Here is a 20,566-nt window from a genome sequence, read left to right as displayed (position 1 = left end):
AAAATCCTACGTTCACTAAAACAGAGTGGTCGACTGTGTCAAAAGCCTTTAATAAGTCTAAGAATAGTGCAGCACAGTGTTCTTTCTCATCAATTGCTGTTATTATTTCATTTAGAACCTTCATTGTAGCAGTGACAGTACCATGTTTCTTTCTAAACCCGGATTGCAGATCGTTTAGAATGCAATTTTTCGATAGAAACTCCTTTAACTGATTACTAATAAGTCCTTCCAAAATCTTGCCAAGCACAGAGTTTGGATATAGGCCTATAATTGTTAGGTTTTTTTGGATCACCACCCTTCAGCAGTGGAACAACATAGGCTGCCTTCCAAATCTTTTTGTAATTTGACCATTTTCTATAGTCAGGTTAAAAATGTGGGTTAATGGTTCAGCAGTAATCTCAGCAGCAATCTGCAACAAATGTGGATCCAATCCATCAGGGCCAGCTGCCATTTTTAGTGTTTATCTTTTTCAGAGCATCACGTACTTCATTAATTGTAATGGGAGTAACATTAAAGTCAAAAAGGAGCTTTTGCTCGGAGTAAGAGAAGTTTTGTGCCGTTTTAAGTGGCATTTCCTTCTCAAACAGCTTACCTGAGGCGATAAAATGCTGATTTAGAATAGATAACATCTTTGTTTTGTCTGTAATGATGTCATTTTCCACCCGAATTTCCTTTGGTAACACGTTGTCACTTGATGACATGGACTTAAAAACCTTCCAGAATTTAGATTAGATTAGTATTTTTCATGTCAGACATTTCTTTAATATAGTAGTCTGATTTAGCTTTAGGTATCAAGGACATACATTTATTCCTCAGATGCCGAAAATGAATCCAATCATACTGACTTTTGGATTTTCTTGCAGTTGCCCAAGCTAGATTTCACTCATGAATTTTATCAGAAAGGTGATCAGTGAACCATGGATCGACACGGCCTTTAACCTTGTATTTTCTAAGAGGAGCGTGCTTATTTGTAATATCTAGGAAATGGGATTTAAAGTAAGACAAGGCCATATCAGGGTTGGGCATCAGACCAACTTTTACCCAGTCACATAAATAAAGATCATGCAAAAAGGCTTGCTCACAAAAAGATTAAAAATAAATTTTGGTTATGATCCGTGGTTTTACTTTTGGAAGCTTCATGTCTCTCGCTGCAGCAAATACACAGTGGTCACTGATGTAATTTGCAAATACAGCAGTGGCTTTGTATTTGAGAGGACAGTTTGTCAGAAACAGGTCAATAAGCGATGACTTTTCAGGGTGTTTAGGATCAGGCCTTGTGGCAGATTCTATCATTTGTGTCAAGTGTGCATCATCACAAAAACATTTAAAAGGATCATAGAGACCGGAGACAACCAGTCCCAGTTCAGATCTCCTATGAAAAACATTTCATTGTGTTTAACATTAGCCAAGGACTCTGATATTGAGGATAATGTATCTTTTAATGCCGACAGAGGTCTATAACATCCCACTATTTTTCATAACACAACCTTTAGTAAATTCAACTTTCAACACAAGTAATTCATATTGTTTAGGAACTGACTTTGACACAAGAACTGTTGTCTGAAATGTATTCTTTGTATAGATTGCCACCCCTCCACCTTTAGCACGGCGATCTACACGAAAGAGGTTATACCCATCCAAATTTACATGACTGTCTGGAATAGATTTACTCAGCCATGTCTCTGATGCAACCATAATGTCAGCATTTGTAGAATTTGCCCAAATTTTACCCATGTCCATTTTTGGCAATAGGCTTCTCACGTTCATATGGATAAAACCAATATCAATTCTATCTAAAAAGTCTGTAGGGGTCTGTAAAAACATTGTGGTAGTGCCAGGCCCTGGATTAGGCTGCACGATCCCTGATAGTAACAGAAGCGTGATGACACACCTAGGTGTGTGTCATCACATTTTTTGTGTTTTTTGTAATATCAGATCTGAAAACAGGCCAAGAGTTTTCGGATGGGATGAAATAGTCATTTAACAGGAGGAGGCTTAACAGATGCTTAAAGTTTGCTTGTTTAAGGATAGGGCATACACAGGATACCAAGCACCCCTGGGAGCCTGTCAGCTCCTGTGCACTGGTCACCTTTGATTTATTTAGCAAGTACACTGCCAAGACACACTCCCATAACTTTTCCCAATTCTTTCATGTTCACACACAGGTATAAAGAACAAGGCCAGGAAGGCAAACATTTTACCTGACATGATTAATATATGTCACAGTACTTGAGATGGGTTGCAGATTGTAGGCCTGGATATTTTAGCAGTACTGCATTGGGGTCTTGAGATGATAGTAGGCTGGATGCTAGCAGGTCATGCAGGTGGCTGGAGGCTGGATGTTAGCAGGTCAGCCAGGTGGCTGGATGCTGGATGCTAGCAGGTCATGCAGGTAGCTGGATGCTAGCAGGCCAGGCAGGTAGCTGGATGCCAGCAGGCCAGGTAGGGGGCTGGAGGCTGGATGCTAGCAGGCCAAGCAGGTGGCTGGAGGCTGGATGCTAGCAGGCCAGGCAGGTGGCTCGATGCTAGCGGGCCAGGCAGGTGGCTGGATGCTAGCAGGTCAGGCTTTTCAGTATCCAAGAAGTCCGTACTAGATTCAAAATTGTTTCATTTAAAGTCCAGTGTGCTCAGTAGTAGTTGATGCAGAAAAAAAATTATTACCAATCAGACATAGAAGCAAAAAACTGAGACAGACAAAGAGACAAACACACATGCAACCTAGGGTGGTGCCAGCTTGGATTGGAGATATGAATGGTTTTAATGTATTTTATATATTCTACACAGCCCATTTGTTTGGTTAAATGTCATGATGTCTAAAGTGACAGCCAAGGGGGATGCGGACCGTCGGTTGAAAACGATGACCATCTTCATAGTAAACACTTCGGCTGAGCGATTTGGAACCGCAGCACCCAAGCCTACGCCATCGGCCTATGCTCCAAACCATGGAGCAAGGAAGACCCAGAGCCTCAGGGAAAAGCTCAAGCTGCTAAAGAGGCCGAACAAGGCAGCAGGGGAAATTGAGAGAGCTGGCCTAGCAGACCTGAGAGCAATCCTAAGGAAACAACTCTTGACCCTGCGGAGGGCAGAGTTCCACAGGAGGATGAGGCAAGAGAGAGCCAGGAAGAGAACAGCTTTCCTGGCCAATCGCTTCAAGTTGACCAAGCAGCTTCTTGGTCAAAAGAGGACTGGCCGCCTCACCTCCTCCAAGGATGTCATTAACAACCACCTTAAGGCCACGTACAGTGACCCTACCAGTGAACAACTGCTGGGCCCATGCAATGCACTGACAATACCAATAGATCCTACATCAGACTTCAACTTGAAAGATACCTGCCTTAGTCAAGTGGAGGAAGTGGTGCGGAGAGCAAGATCAAGCTCGGCACCAGGCCCAAGCGGAGTGCTTTATAAGGTGTATAAAAACTGCCCAAAGCTATTACATCGGCTTTGGAGGGCGCTGAAGGTGATCTGGAGGAGGGGAAAGATTGCCCAGTCATGGGCACATACCGAAAGATGAAAAGTCTGAGAACATCGACCAGTTTCGTGTCATCTCCTTGCTCAGTGTGGAGAGCAAAATCTTTGGCAGTATTGTAGCCAAGAGACTCTCCAACTTCCTGTTGAGCAATAAGTACATCGACACGTCAGTGCAGAAGAGAGGACTACCAGGGGTTACTGGTTGCCTCGAACACACAGGCGTGGTAACCCAGCTCATCAGGGAGGCGAGAGAAGGCGGAGGGGATCTGGCGGTGCTATGGCTGGATCTCACCAACGCCTATGGCTCGATACCCCACAAGCTGGTAGAGGTTGCACTAGAGAAAAACAATGTACCCCAGATGGTGTAAGACCGCATCCTGGACTACTACAGCAAGTTCAGCTTGAGAGTGTCCTCTGGCCAGATGACATCTGACTGGCACCAGCTGGAAGTGGGCATAATCACTGGCTGTACAATCTCAGTGATCCTCTTCGTACTAGCAATGAACATGCTGGTCAAGGCAGCGCAACCAAAATGCAGAGGTCCGCTCAGCAAGTCTGGAGTATGCAACCTCCCATCAGAGCTTTCATGGACGATCTCACATTGACAACAACAGCTGTACCAGGAGCCAGGTGGATCCTCCAGGGGTTGGAGAACGTCATGGCGTGGGCTCGCATGAGTTTTAAACCTGCAAAGTCCAGGTCCTTGGTTCTTAAGAAGGGGAAGGTCACAGTCAAAATCTGCTGCAGGCTGGGAGAACACCAGGTCCCGTCTGTCACTGAGAAGCCGATGAAGAGCCTTGGAAAGGTCTTCAATTGCAGTCTGAATGACAGAGATTCCATCAAGGCAACCAGTGCTGAGTTGGAGGGCTGGTTAAGAACAGTGGAAGTGTGGGCTCCCTTGAAGATTCAAGGCCTGGGTCTACCAGCATGGATCTTCCCAAGAATCCTCTGGTCCCTGCTTATCTATGAGGTCCCCATGACTGTGGTGGAAGGATTTGAGCAAAGGGTAAGCAGCTATCTACGCAGATGGCTAGGATTGCCACCCAGCCTAAGTAACATTGGGCTGTACGGGAACACAAATAAGCTCAGGCTCCCCTTTAGCTCAGTCAGGGAGGAGTTCCTCGTGGCATGGGCACGGGAGTACTCAGGATCCAGAGACGCCAAAGTGTCCGGGGCAGGGATTGTTGTGAGGACAGGGAGGAAGTGGAGGGCAGCGGATGCAGTCCAGCAGGCAGAAACTTGACTGAAGCACAAGGCCACTTGACTGGCGCAAGGCAGAGCCAGACTTGGGTGCCGAGCAGCGGCCCGATATGACTCTGCCAACGGAAGGGAGAGGCAGATGTTGGTGCAGGAGGAGGTGTGCGCTTCAGTGGAGAAAGAGCGAACCAGCAGAGCAGTGGCCATGCGGCAGCAGGGGGCCTGGATGAAGTAGGAGCAGGCGATGGAGCGGAATGTCACCTGGAAGGATATATTGCAGTCGAACACCCAGAGGATCAAGTTCTTGATTCAGGGGGTCAATGATGTCCTCCCGAGCCCATCCAACCTGTGCATATGGGGCAAAATAGAAACACCTGCATGCCCCCTGTGTTCAAAGATAGGGACACTGGAACACATCCTGAGCAGCTGCTCCAAGGCGCTGGGTGAGGGCCGGTATCGATGGAGGCACGATCAGGTCCTCAAGTCAATCGCTGAAGCAATCAGCAAGGGGATCAAGGGCAGCCGACACACCAAAGCCACAGCTAAGACCATTCACTTTGTTAAGGAAGGACAAAGGCCGGAGAAAACTCCAAGAAACCGCTCTTCTGGTTTGCTCCCCACGGCCCGAGACCGGGGGATGTCAGTTGACCTGGAGAGGCAGCTGAAAATTCCACCAAACATCACCCAGAACAGACTGAGACCTGACATAATCTTGGTCTCAGAGGCCATAAAACAACTAGTCTTGCTGGAGCGGACAGTTCCATGGGAGGAGAGGATGGAGCAGGCTCAAGAAAGAAAGAGGGAAAAGTAACAGGAGCTGGCCGAGGATTGTCGGAGGAACGGGTGGAAGACCAGGTGTATGCCAGTGATAGTAGTATGCCTATTTGGCAAACAAAAGGTGACAGCGACCCTTCTGCCACCTTCTGTTGACAAAATTAATTCTTTAGCCTATACACAATTTACATAACAAAGACAATGTTGCCCTAATATTTCTTTATATACTGCCTATCCATAACTACATTCAGAAATCAAGCATTAAAAATGATCACGCATGCAATCAATGCTCTGATTCAAATAGGGGTTCTGACCACTCATGTTAATCTATCCCATTCTATTCTAAAACAACATTATTTCAAATTTGGCTTGTATCGGATTGTAATGCACACAATAGGACATAGCATAACCATACACAAGTTAACTGTGGGTTTTTAGGTATTAAACATTCAGTAAATCCTTTGATATTCTTAGTCTGTAAGCAAATAAGTAGACCAACTGACTTTAAGATTGAGGCCTCAATAAACTCATTCATCTATAGTGTTTCAATATCTTGGTTTATGCCCATTAATCTGCCATTGCTTCCATTTAACTTACTATCGAGCTGTAAAAACCCTTCTCCTGCTTTTCGGTTTGGACTTATTGAGGGTCTCCATTGTCAGATATTTCTCAAAAATAATTGGCCTGATGGATGACGCAACTCTCTTTCTCTATGGCTCTGCAAAAACCCATGCTGATAGAGAGAGATAAAGTGTTCTAGAGCAGTGTTTCTCAAATGGTGGGTTACGACCCAAAAGAAGGTCCTGATCTTGTTCTTAATTGGTCACGGAGTGTGGTCAAATACTTTTTTCATTATTGCTAGAGTACTGTGATTTGAATGCAGGGATGAAAATATTTGTTTATTTTATGACACTGGCCTGCTTATGTGTGTTCACTTTTATTTATTTCTCCCATTTTTGAGAAATTGATTTGAATTGTATCAAAGCGGGTGGCGACTTAATGACAATGGGCGAATATGGGTCCCAAGGCCAGCCCAGTTGAGAATCACCGCTTTAGATTTATTTCTTTGCTCAAATCACACTAATTATCAACCATTAGTTAGCATCTGTTCCCTAACCAAAAAGTATATAGCCATCTACCACCCTAACCCATCCCCTGAAATGTATTGTATTTGTGGTTATGAAACAGCCTTCAGCCTAGCCAATGAACCTACAGGCCTCCCGGGTGTAGCCTTCAAACACAGGGAAACGTAGCACACCCAGCGCTCGCTAGCTAGCGCTGCATAGCCCTGTCAGATCTGATTCAGTTCATGCAGATAAGATGTGAGGCGGGCCCCGCTTCTCCTGGTTATACCCACGGCATCTACACACACAATTCACACACAGACAATTCACATACACACATACACACACACACACACAGACACACACACACAGACATACACACACACAGTCCAATCCCCACACGAAAGCAGAAGCCTATATAACATTGCCATACACTGTGCAAGCCCACTAGTTTGGGTAAAAAAATGTCATTAATAATTAATTTACGAATTTAAAAACGATATATTTTTATCTAGTTGATATGTGAAATATCAAATATATTAGTATTACAAATTAGAAAGATTTACCAGTAATGGAAGGGAATCATATTTCTTTCTGTGCAAATATAGGGACCTTTCTTATCATTCACTTCTCTTTTCATACCCCGACTTGGGGAATGTAATTAGTGAGGCGTTCACGTTGGTTCCAACTGACGCCGTCAGATGCTTGGCAAGATTAAGACCAAGCCAGGATGGTCGCTGGCAGCTATTCAGGTTGGCATGACCACCCACCCCCTGCCCTTTGACTTCTCACTCTAGTTCATATTATCTTCTTAACCAGCTCTCTCTCTCTCTTGTGATCAAAATCCTACTCCGTCTTTATTCTGCCTGTGCTTGTTAATCCTAATCCTCTGTCTCTGTCTCTTTTTCTCTGACTCTCACTCTCTGTCTCCCTGTCTCTCATTTTAAGCACCATTATCATTGGCCCTACTTTTTCAGGGAAGTGACATTTATTAATACCAACCATTGCATGTTCAAATTATAAAAATGAGCAATCTGCAGGGAAAGTAGTAGAGCTACTACTTAAATGTTTTCACCATTGCTGGTTTATCAAAAATAGACTTGTTTTTTTGTTGCATTGTTGTGGTTGCAACACAAATTGTACTAATATACAATGAGTCAAAAGTATCAAGCAGTCTGAGGTGAGTTTGGAGTCCTGAAAACTACAGAAAGTCAGTCAAACAAACAAAATCTTGTCAGACACTTGTCCATCACACCTGGAAAAAAAGAGAAAGTGATGGTTCTTGTAAACTGTTAGCTTATGAAGTAGAGTTGTCTGCACAATTATCTAACATTTTCAATAGAATCTGTGGAATAACCCCAAAAATCTGAAAAGAGCAGAACTACAACAACCAGAGTGGTGGAGAACATTTGTTCAATGATTGGAATGGCAGGCCTGTGTCTTGCACTCTGACATATAAAGCATGTTTTTTGTACACTGTACTCTCACTGAAAACATTGAGATTATGGTTGGTTGTCATCGCCAAATCAAGGACTTTAGCACAGAGTCTGTAAGCACTAATGAGAGGAGATCGCGACAGACCAAATAATATGGACCAAATAATAAGTTACAAAGGATTTTGACAGGCTAAATGTGGTACTGTGGCAATGGCTAACATGTAATTTGGAAGCTGCCGCATAATTAAAGTCATAGCAGATTTTGGATGGCTTTAAGGGATAACATTCTTTCTGCTTGAAACGCAGTGAAATTATACGTTGCAGGGGAGTTTTTATGACATTACCATGTTAGTTTCACATTTGCTTCAATGCAATTTAAATCAAATCTACTACTGTAGTAAAGGTAATATATATAATAATCTCATCCTAATGGATCTACATATCCCAAATTCTCCCTTTATTATTAGAATGTGGACTGCAGGGTGAATCTATGGATTATTATGTGCAGATGACATCAAACTACAATCTGCATTTTTTATTATTTGTTCATATATTTGATTTAAAGGTTGGGGATGGAATTCTCTTTTTTGGCCATTTTTGCAAAATTACTTGAAATCCTTATCATATCCCACTTACGGCCACTGAGTTAGAAGTACTGACATGAAAATTAAACAAGTCAATCATCTGTGGAACAGGCAGGGCTCGAAAAACTCCAGCCAATGATTTCTAGAACCACCATGTGGCATTGGACAGTAAGTACGTCAATCAAACGGTCATACTGCACTCCCCCTCCCCCGCTCCCCGCGCGTGACCCCTTCGTGCTCGTACTCAAAGCTCGTGACCCAGAGTAAGCTTCTGTTTGTTATCCTGCGGTAGCTACTGGAGCTAGCTAACTAGCTAATCCACATATGGACCTAGCATTAGAAGACAACCCTAAACTCCAACCTAGCTAACCTGGCTCGCTCTCGCGCATCTGTGTTCGCGCTCGTGCATGATTGCGCGTCCATGTACTTGGAATGGGTGGAGTCAGAGTCAGCGTTGAAGGAGAGGGGGTAGGACCATTTGAGTTCTGTATTTTCAAAATCTGCTGGCGTTTCGCAAATCCCATACCCAACCTTTAATAGTTGCATATTCACATCATAGTGCAGGTTAAAAAAAGAACAAAAAAGTGCAGAGAATTATAGCCTCATACTGAAATATAAAAATCCATGTAAGAAATCCTTGCATACACGGACACACACAGACACACACACACAGAAGCACCAGTGTGTGTTTTTCATGTGACATAATGAGTAATTATCTGCTTTATCTTCAAGAAGTTAAGTCAGTGATTCACCATCAAACAAACAAAACAAACCATAGCTCTACTAAAATGTAAGTCCAACCTTTGGATGGAGCTGCTTAAAAGCTGCAAGCCCAAAAGATAGCCTTGGATGTGTAATGAAAGTGTAATTAAATTGAAAGTGATTGATGACAAGCTACGATGAGTCATCAATCATTTTCAAAGTAAAAGTGCTCCAACATCAAGCATTCTCTGCCCCCAGGCTCTTAATGACGCTTTATAGGAAGGTTATGATAATGTGCGTTTAGAAGGATACAGTAATACGTTAAGTGGTTTCTTGTTGAATGCCACTGCAGGCCAGGACAACGGCAACAAGCGGCCTTCATCGGCCGGTTATTCAGTGTTCGCGCTGAATAACCGGCCGTAATTGCACGTAATTGCCCACCTATACACACATGGTACATTGGGATGTACACAAAAATGCATCGACACATATGCACATGTGAAACACACAGACACACACACACACACACATACTTTTCACACACACACAAATCCACACACTCTCTCTGAAACAAATACGCACACACACACCTTTTCTTTCTCCAATACAGTCCTACTGAGACAAGGTCTCTGCAGCAAGAAAAACTTCCAAGCAATCAAAGCGCACACACACACACACACACGCACACGCACACGCACACACACACACACACACACACACACTGCAGGATTACTTCTGATCCAGACCCAGTTGGCTACTGTTTATCTGTGTGTCCATGATGGTGAAACAACCAGCCGACAGAAATGCATCATCCAGGTGGAACAGTTTGTGTGCGTGTCTGAATGTGAATCTTATTTTTTCTTTTCTTTTTTTCACACTGAGCTTGCTGCTGTTGTAGCTCCCAGTAGACCCAATTCTCTGGGCCCTGCTAGACTTCGTTTTTAATTAATACATCAGCCTCTTCATGTTAATTAAAGGTCCCATAGCATGCTACTTTATGGAATCTCTAATACAGATATTAGTGGGCCCTATAACAGTTTGAAGACGTTCCCGAAATCAGCCGTGGTGCAGAATTACAGCCACTACCACTGTCAGTCGCACATTGAACTTTCCCCAAATACGCCGTTTCGGTGTCTATAGCTTTAATGAAAACGAGGAGGAGAGAGGCGGGTCAAGGGGGAGGGTGGGGGTGTGGCCCTGAGCAGCTTGCGGCCACGGTACCATGCGCTCTCTTTACAGTGGACGTATCGCAATGGAGAGGCGCACACAGGCGCAGCCTCCGTAATCTGTAAATATTCTAGAACACTCCAGGTGCTCCGGCGGGAGTCCTGGAGCTCTATATCTTATACATCGATATCTATATCATATAATACATATTAACACGACCAAAAGATGATATTATGAATCTCAAACGACTGCGTCGGGTTCTCTGACAACTCTGGTTCTTCCACTTCCTCATCAATCTGAAATGGACTGAACCGTGACATGGAGGAGAAAGTGATTGTTGCCCGCGATTGTCTCCCGCCGGAGCCTCGCTGCCCGCTGCCGAGGGACCACCGCGGGAGACAATCGCGGGCAACAATCCCTTTCTCCTCCATGTCGCGATTCATGTTCTTCAGGGAGTCAAAGGCAAAGTTAATTTCCCCCAATTCCTTCTCAACCATGGCTGAGATAACCCCCACGATACATCATGTAGTAATCGGGAGAGTTGTACCGAGGCGTAGAGCTAGGTGTCAAAACAATGAATGGTCAAAATATCAGATGGTGGTTCGACTTACTTCATGGGCTTGAACAGGGCTTGTCCATAGTTCTGAAAGGTCATTATCAACTTCAGCTGAGTGCCTCCCGACTTCATGGCTGACGAAAATTCATAAGACAAAAAAACACAGGAAAATGACAAACGTAAATTTAGGCAAGAACACACAAAGCCCAATAGCCAAACAAACACACACACACACACACACATGCACACAAATCACAAGCCCACACACTTGCCAGCTCAAATCCTTTCTTTGGCAATATGACCATTGTTTTACACAGACAGATTGGTAGCGTGATCTAAAATGCAGACCAATTTGACCACCATTTGGTGTAATCAGAGGGAAATGGGTCAGAAAAAGCGCCTCCTGGCATACCTGTACTGAGAGAGGGTTGGAAACAGGGAGGGTCCTTTTGTTCGGATAAAATACTAACAATAATGACAGTATGATTTTGAGTTAACCTTCCGGTTGTACCAAATCATTCATCATGATTAAATAATGTTCACCGGAGATGTGAAAATGTCGCATCTGCTCAGAGCTTGAATAATCATCATGTTTGTTTGTCTGTTTGGGTCTCAATGTAGATCAAACTGACTAAGAACTTACAGGAACCACATCCATGTCACATGGCACAAGATGACCAATGCCCCCCCCCCCCCCCCCCCCACACGCTGTACTCTGTATTGAACTCCCCTTCCCCAGGAGGGCCTCTGATTCTGCCGCCTGGTTCATCATATCTACAGGGCTCATGTGATTCCATCACTCATCTCTGTGGCGACAAGCCTAGCGGTCCAGCTTGCCTACCACTCAGACAATAGGGCCGGCGGTCCCTGTCTCAATGCCTAGTGTTCCTGTCATCATGGACAGGCTTTCAGGGGATTTTCCCCTTTATTACAGCGCATTAACTTGGACAGATTACACAGCACTGCTCTGCTGCCTAACCCCAATATCAACATAAGCCTCCCCTGTAGCACACTTACTCACTTACTGACTGGCTCAAAAGATGACTGTTTGGCTGACTGACTGTTTGGCTGACTGAGTCTGACTGGCCTACTGTTTGACTGACTGACCGGCTGGACCAAACTAACTGACTGACTTACTGTTTGGCTAACTGACTTTCTAATTGACTGACTGACTGGAGGCTAGGCTGGCTGATTGGCTAGATTTTCTAGCCAACTGGCAAGCAGGCCGCTTGTCTGCCTGTTTTTGCTTGTCTCAAAGCTTCTATGTACATAATTACACGGATCAAGATTCCATTTGATACACACAGTCGGTTATGAGAGAGATGCACTTATGGTAATGAAAGCCTTTGTGTGTGTGTGTGTGTGTGTGTGTGTGTGTGTGTGTGTGTGTGTGTGTGTGTGTGTGTGTGTGTGTGTGTGTGTGTGTGTGTGTGCGTGTACAGGTTTGTGTGTGTGTGTGTGTGTGTGTGTGTGCGTGTACAGGTTTGTGTGTGTGTGTGTGTGTGTGTGTGTGTGTGTGTGTGTGTGTGTGTGTGTGTGTGTGTGTGTGTGTGTGTGTGTGTGTGTGTGTGTGTGTGTACAGGCGTGTTTGTGAGTAACGTGTGTGTGTGTGTGTGTGTGTGTGTGTGTGTGTGTGTGTGTGTGTGTGTGTGTGTGTGTGTGTGTGTGTGTGTGTGTGTGTGTGTGTGAAGGGGGAGGGGGGGGTGCTCCTGAATGTAAGCTTTTGGTAAGCTTCTCAAAACTTCATGCAGAATACTCCATTTTGTTTCTGGACTTAATAGATTGTCATCAATACAAAAAATATGAAACAAGATGACCAAAAAAAGTATCAATACACAAAAAATGGCACAAGAAAAAGTATCTTAAACCTAGGAGCAGATAAAGCCACTTGTTTTGCTCGTATGGACATTAGTTTTGTTACAATATCCTGCTACTTTCTGTCCATCAATGCATCGATGTATTTATCTATCTCTCTAATAACATGCACAAAAGGTTCGGGTTAGTAACAACAGATTAGTACGAGGCATTCAAAACCTCTCAGTTGGCTGGCATCATCATTTCGAATCAGCAGTCCACAATTCAATCAATTGTCTGTCTATTTGCCTGTCTACGATTTCACATGGGGCAAAAGACTAACATACCTCGATAAATGATTAAATGAATGTAATTTTACATTTTTCGACTTCATTGGGTTTGAAAAAGCTCCAGGCTTTTTCTTCGTCATCTTCAGCGTCACCACCCAGCTCTCCTTATGGATGGACACCCCTCCTACTTACGCTCCTCCTATACCCCTTCCTATACCCCTCCCTTCACCTGTACTGCTTTGCTCTACCATACGTATGACTTATGATTCATTATTTATGAGTCTCAGCAAACACCAAGCATGAAAACTGAACAGACAGAGAAACCAGAGCAGAGAAAAATAAACAGACTGACAGACAGATCTAGAGCAACACAAAAAGGCATGCAGACAGACAGACAGACACAGAGGAAGAAAACTGATGGACATAAAACGTAAAAAGAAAGAAAGACAGAGAGATAGATATATGTATGTGTGGGGTATGGATGGATGGATAGATAGATAGGATAGATAGAGTTGCTCAGGAAGAATGATGCAGCATTGTTTAGATAAGGCTCTTGTTTTGTTCTGCTGAATGCATATTTTTATACTTGCATTAAAAGATAACATCTCAGAGCGTTTTCCGGAGTGTTCAAGGTCAATAATTAACGTGACAGACAGACAGACAGACAGACAGACAGACAGACAGACAGACAGACAGACAGACAGACAGACAGACAGACAGACAGACATTTGGATGGATATATAGCGAATAAGTAATAAATGGTGAGATTGATGACGGCGGTAAAAAAAATACGATTTGTACCACATTTTGTACAACATCCATTCCCCCTTACGGATTCCACCTGGGTTTCAATTTGCCTGTGCAGGTTGACAGCGCTTAAAAGGCTCTCCCTGCACAAAGACGGAGGGCTGATTGATAGACGGCACATTGCTAGACAGGCCCTGAGCAGCCTATCCACCACACCTGGGGACTGGCGGAGCTGCAGGCGTGAGTAGCCAGGGAGTGGTGATGGAGAGGGTACTAGCTTGGAAAGGAAGGGCTAATGGATGGGACCTGCTAACCCTCCTTCAGATCGGGAACACAGCGGCGAATTAGCGATGAGGCAGCAGTAAGCGGGCGGATGTGGTGATGTGGTGGAGCATATACGAGGAACTCACACCAGCAGACACACACACACACACACACACACACACACACACACACACACACACACACACACACACACACACACACACACACACACACACACACACACGCGCAAACACACACACACACACATGCACGCAAACACACACACATGCACACTCATTACCCACACACACACTCCAATGCAAAAAAACTCACACAACTCTGGTTACAAATTAACTTACATTTCGTAAGTAAATGCAAAGCTAATGGGAAATGCTGGATGTACAATTTGAACGAAAACACACAAGCACCTCTACATACACACACTATAATGTCTATGGAGTACACAGTCCATGGTGATAACGTCAATTTGTTATCAAGGTCCTGATTTCTCTTGTAATGGAACATGATACATATGTTAAAGATGGTTAATTTGTGTGGAGACAAAGTCAGTACTCTTATATTTCAGAACATGGGCGATTTGAGAACAAGGCGCATTCATTTCAAATTCCTTTGGATGTGTATTCATACCATCCAGTCCCAATATCAAGAAATACCTTCTGGTGACCAAAACAAATGTAACTACACAGGGTTGTGAACATAAAAGAGAAGCTGTGCTACTCCAACAAAAATAAGGAAACAAAATCAAGACTTACAGTCTAACAAGGCAGACAATCCTGTCAAGGTTGATTCAATTCCGAATGGTTAGCCATCCACAAACACACCGCTAAGGTATCATACGCAGGCCAATTCCTTTCATCTCATTGAAGAAACACACAAACACACACATGAACACACACTTATGCATGCATGCACTCACACGTGCATGCACACACACACACACACACACACACACACACACACACACACACACACACACACACACACACACACACACACACACACACACACACACACACAATCCACAACATATGTTCTCATAAAAAACACCATCATCACACAGTCTGAGTGACTGACTGACTAGACCGGCTTATGTGACTGACTGGCTGACTTGACTCACCCACGCTGGTGATCTTGAGACTGGCCAGGTCTCTGAGCAGGGCGTCCAGCGCAAGGCTGTGCCTGGGGAACAGCTGGTAGCGGTTGATCCCGATGTGAAAGCGCAGCCAGTTGGGGTAGGACTCGGCAGCCCCCTCCCCCGTCGGCCGGTACTCATCCTCCTCCGCCACACCCTCCTCGTTGCCGTCGTTGTGCCTGGCAGGGGGGCGGGGGTAAAGGTGGTCGTGGTCAGTTCTAGGGTCGGTTACTGGGTGTGTCTCGTCATGTCGGTTGGTACCTTCTGCTGTTTCAGTGGCTTGGCTGATCTGTCTGGGTCCGTGAAGTCAGAACCATACGTTCACTCGATAGGACTGTTGCATTAAATAGTCAGTTCATTGTCGAACAGCCTAACAAGAACTATTGTGACTATAACATTAGGGAAATATACGGAAATCCAAATAGAACGTGGATTAAAAGACAACACGACTACACAATAAACTTCCTCAGGAAGCAGAAGAACAAAGTAACAAACGGATGTGGATACTTCATTCATTAAAATATGGATGTACCTCATTATACATGAACCGTCGACAACATTGACAAGAGACATTGACCTGAATTGACAGAGAGAAGGCCTAAGGGAATCCTATATCACAGTAGCGGCTGATAAAGAAAAAAAGGGATGAGATAAAGATGAATGACAGATATTAAGAGAGTGGACTGATTCCAATGGGATAGATAGCGTTGGACTAAACTGAACGCCATTCCTGTGATTGGCTATTAGGAAGGAGATGGAGTTTGTTCCTAAGAAAAACTTAAAAATAGAATTATCATCATTGTCATCATTAACCAACAAATACTACCACTTTCACTATCTTCTGATAGTACTAATGCTCCAAGCGCCTATTATATAATAATTAATATTATTATAATAATGTTATAATAATAATAACAATAATAATAACAACATTCGATTTTTCGATTGTCTAGTGCAGGGAGTGATACAAAACAAATAGCATCCGGGTGGTATCTGTAGTCTATATAAATACCGCACAATGGCGCTTGTGCATCTATCACATTTAACTTTAGGTCCTTATATTATGTGGGGTGGTGTGGCTTACCACCCTTGGTTCCCGGCGGCTCGGGGGTAGAACCGTATGTCCTTGTTGACGTTGAACAGGGTGTCATCCTCCGTGAGTGGTGGAAGGTCAATCCGATACAAAGGGTGCTCGAACAGCGCAAGGAGACGAGACGACACAACGGTCACAGGGACCATCGTCCGGCTCCCGCTGCCAATGAGAGACTTGCGGTCTCCCGCGGTGTCGCCTCGTATGTTCAAAGGTTTCTTCCGCTGATGAGCATGTTCCGCTCTCTCCGCGGCCGCCGTCGCCTTCTCGAGGGAGCGTGAGGAGAGGTTGGAGTTGGGCTCGCTGCTGAAGTCTTGCAGGATCCTCAGCGTGTGCTTGTTAGGCCAGCCCGCCTCCGCCATCGACCGGGCGCGCTGCTTTGCCCAGTTCTGCGTGTCCTCGCTTGGGTTGCCGCTGTGTGGGCATTGGCAGCCGCCGTCAGCGCTCCCAGCTCCAACCGCACGCTTCTCCAGCTTGGGCAGCAGGTCTATCATGATGTGCATGGTGCACGCCACCAGAAAGACCATCAGTATAAACACCCGGAATTTACGAAACAATATCATTTTGATCATTGTTTTGTGCTTTTTACACACAACAATGCATAGGTATTGTTCCCTCTTCAACAGAGCCTGTTCACACACAATAACACAGAGACACACGCTTTACATCAACGCAATCGATTTCTTCATACTGTTACGCTAGGCAATAGGCAACGACGTTGCTCGATTTATTATTGTCTGTTATCCTTCCACACGTAATCCATGGTATGTCGGCCACTCCGTCCGCACAAAACACCACGAAACAGTTATATTCGCACGGAATCCTCATCTCTTGCGACGAGGTAGACAATAACACGACACATTGCGATCAGTGGTCCCTTCGCAGGCGAGATGGTACGCTCTTCATTCAATGCGCTATTGAATATAAACCCAATAGCCATGGAGCATGCGGCGAATAATATCTAAAAAATGTGGTTATCCTTGATAATCTGTTTAAAAAAAACTGCCATAACTTGAGACACGATGTGACGAATCATGGGCAAGATAAGAATCTCGATACAAAAAGCGCACACATTTTAACCCAGTGTGCTAACCACAGTCTTTCAAAGATTTGTTTTGTTAATCATATCCCCCCAAAAAGTATGCGACTTCGTAGTTTAATAACAAAGAAACACAATATTCCTGGATGTCGTCCCAGTCAACCACCTTCATTCGGCCGAGGTACACGAAAAATCACAAGAGACTGATTGACAGGTGCACGGATTCCCGGTATCAGTCGTCCCGCGATCGCCTTGCTTTCCCAAAGACTTCACTTTCCCTCGAAGTGTTATTTCCAGGGGTGGGCGTGTTCAATATTTTGATCAAACCCTCGTGAGCCCAGCCTTGTTCCGGCGTCATCCGACAGAGATTGGCTGCGTGTAGGCTACACAGAGCAGACAAGTCGCAGAAGTGATATGAGAAAAAGGCGAGCACCAGCGAGAGAGCAGCTTTGAAATGATTCACCCCTAACACGCCTGCAACTAACCGGTGCACAGGCAGAGGGTGCTGTGACGAGGCATGCTGGTGGGCAGCGCAGGTGCGATAGTAGGCACGGTGCACTTCCCGGAATATTGCCAAAATTAAAGTGCTTAATCGACCTAGACCTTGATTCAATGTAGGCACTTACAATTTACTGGTCATTTAATCAACGCTGAAACGACTACCTGACAGGAAAAGTCTAAATAAACTGGCACCTTCTATGGCACCTCCAATGGAGGCCTATGTTAAAGTAAAATGTTTTTTGATTTATTGCATGTATTTGAGCTGTTGTTCACATTTGACTTGCCAAATGTAATTAATTAAAACCATAATAGCATTTAATTATTGGCTGATGTGTTGCAGTAAAAACAACACTGTATAACTATTTATGGGCCTTGTCAAAGGCCATTTACTCGCGGTTTGGTGATGAAGCATGTCAAACTTTAATTTACAGCAAACAAGGCCAGGCCAACCCCAATCAATTACAACTGTCAAATCTGAAAATAATACATGAAATCCATGAAACATCCCATCATTCATGATTAAGCAAATTCTGGTTTTGATTGCTCTCAAGGCAAAGAACTGGCCTTAAACGGTTCAGCTAAATATACAAATATTTCCCTCATGCATCAGATATCTTTAGTCCATTTGTCAGAAGGAGACGACTTGCAGTGTAGCGAGTGGGGGGCACCATGCACATATAGATGAAATGTCTTCACTTATTTCATGACATGAATTCCATTTGCTTTTAGTGTGTTCGGTGTATAATGCAACGATATATCCCAAATCTATGTGCTGTTCATTTAATAAGTGTGTCCCGTCCATTTATGTATGGATCTGTTTAGTGTTTGTGTGTGTGTGTGTGTGTGTGTGTGTGTGTGTGTGTGTGTGTGTGTGTGTGTGTGTGTGTGTGTGTGTGCGCGTGTGTGTGTGCGCATCTATGTGTATGTATGTGTGTGTTTGTCTGTTTGTGTGTGTGTGTGTGTGTGTGTGTGTGTGCGCATCTATGTGTATGTATGTGTGTGTTTGTCTGGGTGTGTATGTATGCATGTGTGTGTGTGTGTATATAATAACATGCATGCATGCATGCGTGTGAGTATGTGTGTGTGTGTAAGCATGCATGTGAGTATGTATGTGTGTGAGTCTGTGTTTCCAAGTGGGCCAAGATGCAGCTCCCATTGGCTGCGGGACCCTTCTCCCAGAGGCTTTGACTTGACGTTCACACTGCCAGATTTGCGCATCTAAATAAAACAGCGTCTCATCGCTAACAAAAGAAACATACCAATTCATCGCTCTCTAAATTAGAAAGTTTGTATGGAAACACAAAATCAACCATACTTTAAAGTTTTAAAAGGCACAGTTGTCTTAACAAATGACGTTTGTCATAGTAACAGTTTCTCGGAGCTCAGATTCTGCCAAGATGGAACAATACGTTTTACACTCCTTATCTGCCTGCAATACAAATGAGGAGAGAGAAAGAAGTTCTGAGAGCAATGAGGTCTGATTCGGCAATTTTCCTCACTGGCTGCCCGAATCTGAAAGGTTTAGGCATTTCTGTTGTTTTCTGGAAGCAAAACAAATGTTTTTCTGGCCTTTGACAATGTAGCCTGCTTCAGGAGAAAATAGCTTCTACAATTGAACGCAAATTGTATGGAAATTGTAGCGCCGCGGTAAAGAGTCCGATACCCTGAGTGTGCAATTATGCTATTGTGTCAAATCACAATCAATTTCAAGTAGGCAACAATGTAAGGTATTTCATATCCAATTTGTGTTTACATATATACCTTGGAGGATGATTGTTGCATTTGCATACAATTCATTACATTGTGTTTTCAATTTCATTTAACTTTTGTTGAAAATAAAACAGAGAGAGCGAGCTTCAGACAGCTTAAAGTCCTGGCAGCTATTTTATGCTTGTTCAGAGCTTCAGCACATTCTAGCCGTAAACATAAGACTAATAGTTTATGCATCGACAACCTTAGTGGTCATTCCAATCAATCAGTTCTCTTTCAAACATTGAATATAAAAACCTTGTAGGCAGTAGAAAGTGAGGCATCACTTTTTGCCTTCGATTATTTACAGACGAAGCGGATTGCCGGAAATGATGTAATTAGCGGAACAATCAAAGACCTTGCTGCTCCGTCGCCTCGACGCAAGATTACAATTTTTCAAGAGACACACGTCCAACCTTTGCGGTGGACGCAAGTACGGTCCGCAAGGATGTAATGGGTCCGTAAACCCCCTTGGGTTGCGTCGACGTCCAACCATTACTGAGGCTTCACTTTGCATTCTGTTGGACAATAACTATCATTCGTTGTAAATAGCTTCTTTCTGTGCAATGACAATAAAGTTGAATCTAATCTAATCTTCGTGTTTTACAGAGAGAAAATAACTAAACCTGTACCAAAGGCAGATAACAAAAAAAGATAGGAATTAATAAACATGGATCAGTATGAAGTGTATCCACGTGAAGAAGAGTAGATTTAAAAGGGTTTGAGAGAGAGATGGGATCAGAAAATCTATCTCAGCAGCCAGAACTGTGGTTATGAAAATCAATCCACAGCAAAGGTTCTGGCCTAGCCCAACCCGCTGGAACCCACAGAGGAGCATGTGTCTGACAGAGTGTCTGGATGTTTGACCTGAGGGTTCACTGACTGGAGCAGACGCAGCCAAACCAAATAATAATATATGCATGTATAAATTCAAACTGCCACTACACAGCTACTTGTCAGACATTGAGAAAACCTTTTGAATCTATAA

At 44.0% G+C, this 20,566-nt stretch overlaps 1 protein-coding gene across 1 annotated transcript in view; it reads right to left on the bottom strand.

Annotated features, from left to right (window-relative positions):
• Window positions 1–17,709, bottom strand: part of LOC130374361 (extracellular serine/threonine protein kinase FAM20C-like) — a 47,554-nt gene extending 29,845 nt beyond the window's left edge. Inside the window, exons 1-3 of the mRNA XM_056581086.1 lie at window positions 16,284–17,709; window positions 15,185–15,378; window positions 11,007–11,085 (exon numbers count right to left, since the gene is read on the bottom strand). Coding sequence (XP_056437061.1) covers window positions 11,007–11,085; window positions 15,185–15,378; window positions 16,284–16,861 — 851 coding nt within the window. The 5' untranslated portion in view covers window positions 16,862–17,709. The remainder of the gene's footprint in view (window positions 1–11,006; window positions 11,086–15,184; window positions 15,379–16,283) is intronic.
• Window positions 17,710–20,566: the final 2,857 nt, after the last annotated feature.

This window comes from Gadus chalcogrammus, chromosome 2, assembly GCF_026213295.1.
Source record: "Gadus chalcogrammus isolate NIFS_2021 chromosome 2, NIFS_Gcha_1.0, whole genome shotgun sequence".
NCBI lineage: Eukaryota > Metazoa > Chordata > Actinopteri > Gadiformes > Gadidae > Gadus > Gadus chalcogrammus.
Note: the sequence above shows the minus strand (reverse complement) of the source record. Positions and strands in the feature narration are given on the sequence as shown.